The sequence below is a fragment of the Hippocampus comes genome, unplaced genomic scaffold, assembly GCF_001891065.2.
Source record: "Hippocampus comes isolate QL1 unplaced genomic scaffold, H_comes_QL1_v1.1 C16701344, whole genome shotgun sequence".
Lineage (NCBI taxonomy): Eukaryota > Metazoa > Chordata > Actinopteri > Syngnathiformes > Syngnathidae > Hippocampus > Hippocampus comes.
Genome location: NW_017837006.1, coordinates 1 through 714, shown reverse-complemented (window position 1 = coordinate 714; position 714 = coordinate 1). Strand labels below are relative to the sequence as shown.

At 45.9% G+C, this 714-nt stretch overlaps 1 protein-coding gene across 1 annotated transcript; it reads left to right on the top strand.

Moving 5' to 3' along the window:
* The first annotated feature begins 17 nt into the window (after positions 1–17).
* Positions 18–702, top strand: LOC109508926 (aldehyde dehydrogenase family 9 member A1-B-like). The gene is made up of 2 exons (XM_019858850.1): positions 18–390; positions 471–702. Exons 1-2 carry the CDS (start codon positions 253–255, stop codon positions 663–665), a joined length of 333 nt encoding a protein of 110 aa, XP_019714409.1. The 5' UTR covers positions 18–252; the 3' UTR covers positions 666–702.
* Positions 703–714: the final 12 nt, after the last annotated feature.

The following is a 714-nucleotide window of genomic DNA, read 5'->3' as shown; positions in this document are numbered from 1 at the left end:
GCTCCAGCATGCCCCATGACCCTTGTGAGGATAAGGTGGTTCAGAAAATGGATGGATGGATGGGATAGAATCATTAAATTCTACTAAAAGGGCAAGTGCACTTGACATTCTGAGCAGGAATGTTGCACTGTGGGATTTCGCTCTTGCTACCAGAAGTTATGGAACATGCCAGCTTCCTGCCACCGTGTGACAATTGAACTGTAATCGATTTGAAATAACCAATGGCTATTTTACTGTGTGATTCCACAGATAATGGAAATGGCATCCAAAGGGGTCAAACCAGTGACACTGGAGCTTGGTGGAAAATCCCCACTGCTCATATTTGAGGACAGTGACATTGAGAACGCTGTACGGGGTGCTCTAATGGCCAACTTCCTTTCTCAAGGCCAGGTAGAATGGACTTCCCTTCAAGTCATACCACGAAATGAAACTACAAAGTCATGCCGGTTTGCGCTTGTGCTACGTCACAGGTTTGTAGCAATGGCACAAGAGTTTTTGTCCAGAGGGAAATTCTGCATGAATTTGTGGATGAAGTTGTCAAAAGGACCCAGGCCATTGAAATTGGCGACCCGCTATTGGAGACTACCAAAATGGGAGCACTGGTCAGCCGGCCACATCTTGACAAAGTCCTCGCCTTTGTGGAACAGGCGAAAAAGGAGGTATGACTGAAGAGTGTCGTTTAGCGAATCGTGACAACTAGCAAAAATTCAATGT

Excerpts from the sequence above, each read along its gene's own strand:
- LOC109508926 (XM_019858850.1), top strand. The coding sequence starts at position 253 with ATGGAAATGGCATCCAAAGGGGTCAAACCAGTGACACTGGAGCTTGGT. Across the intron at positions 391-470 it reads ACTTCCTTTCTCAAGGCCAG|GTTTGTAGCAATGGCACAAG; the intron begins GTAGAATGGACT and ends GCTACGTCACAG.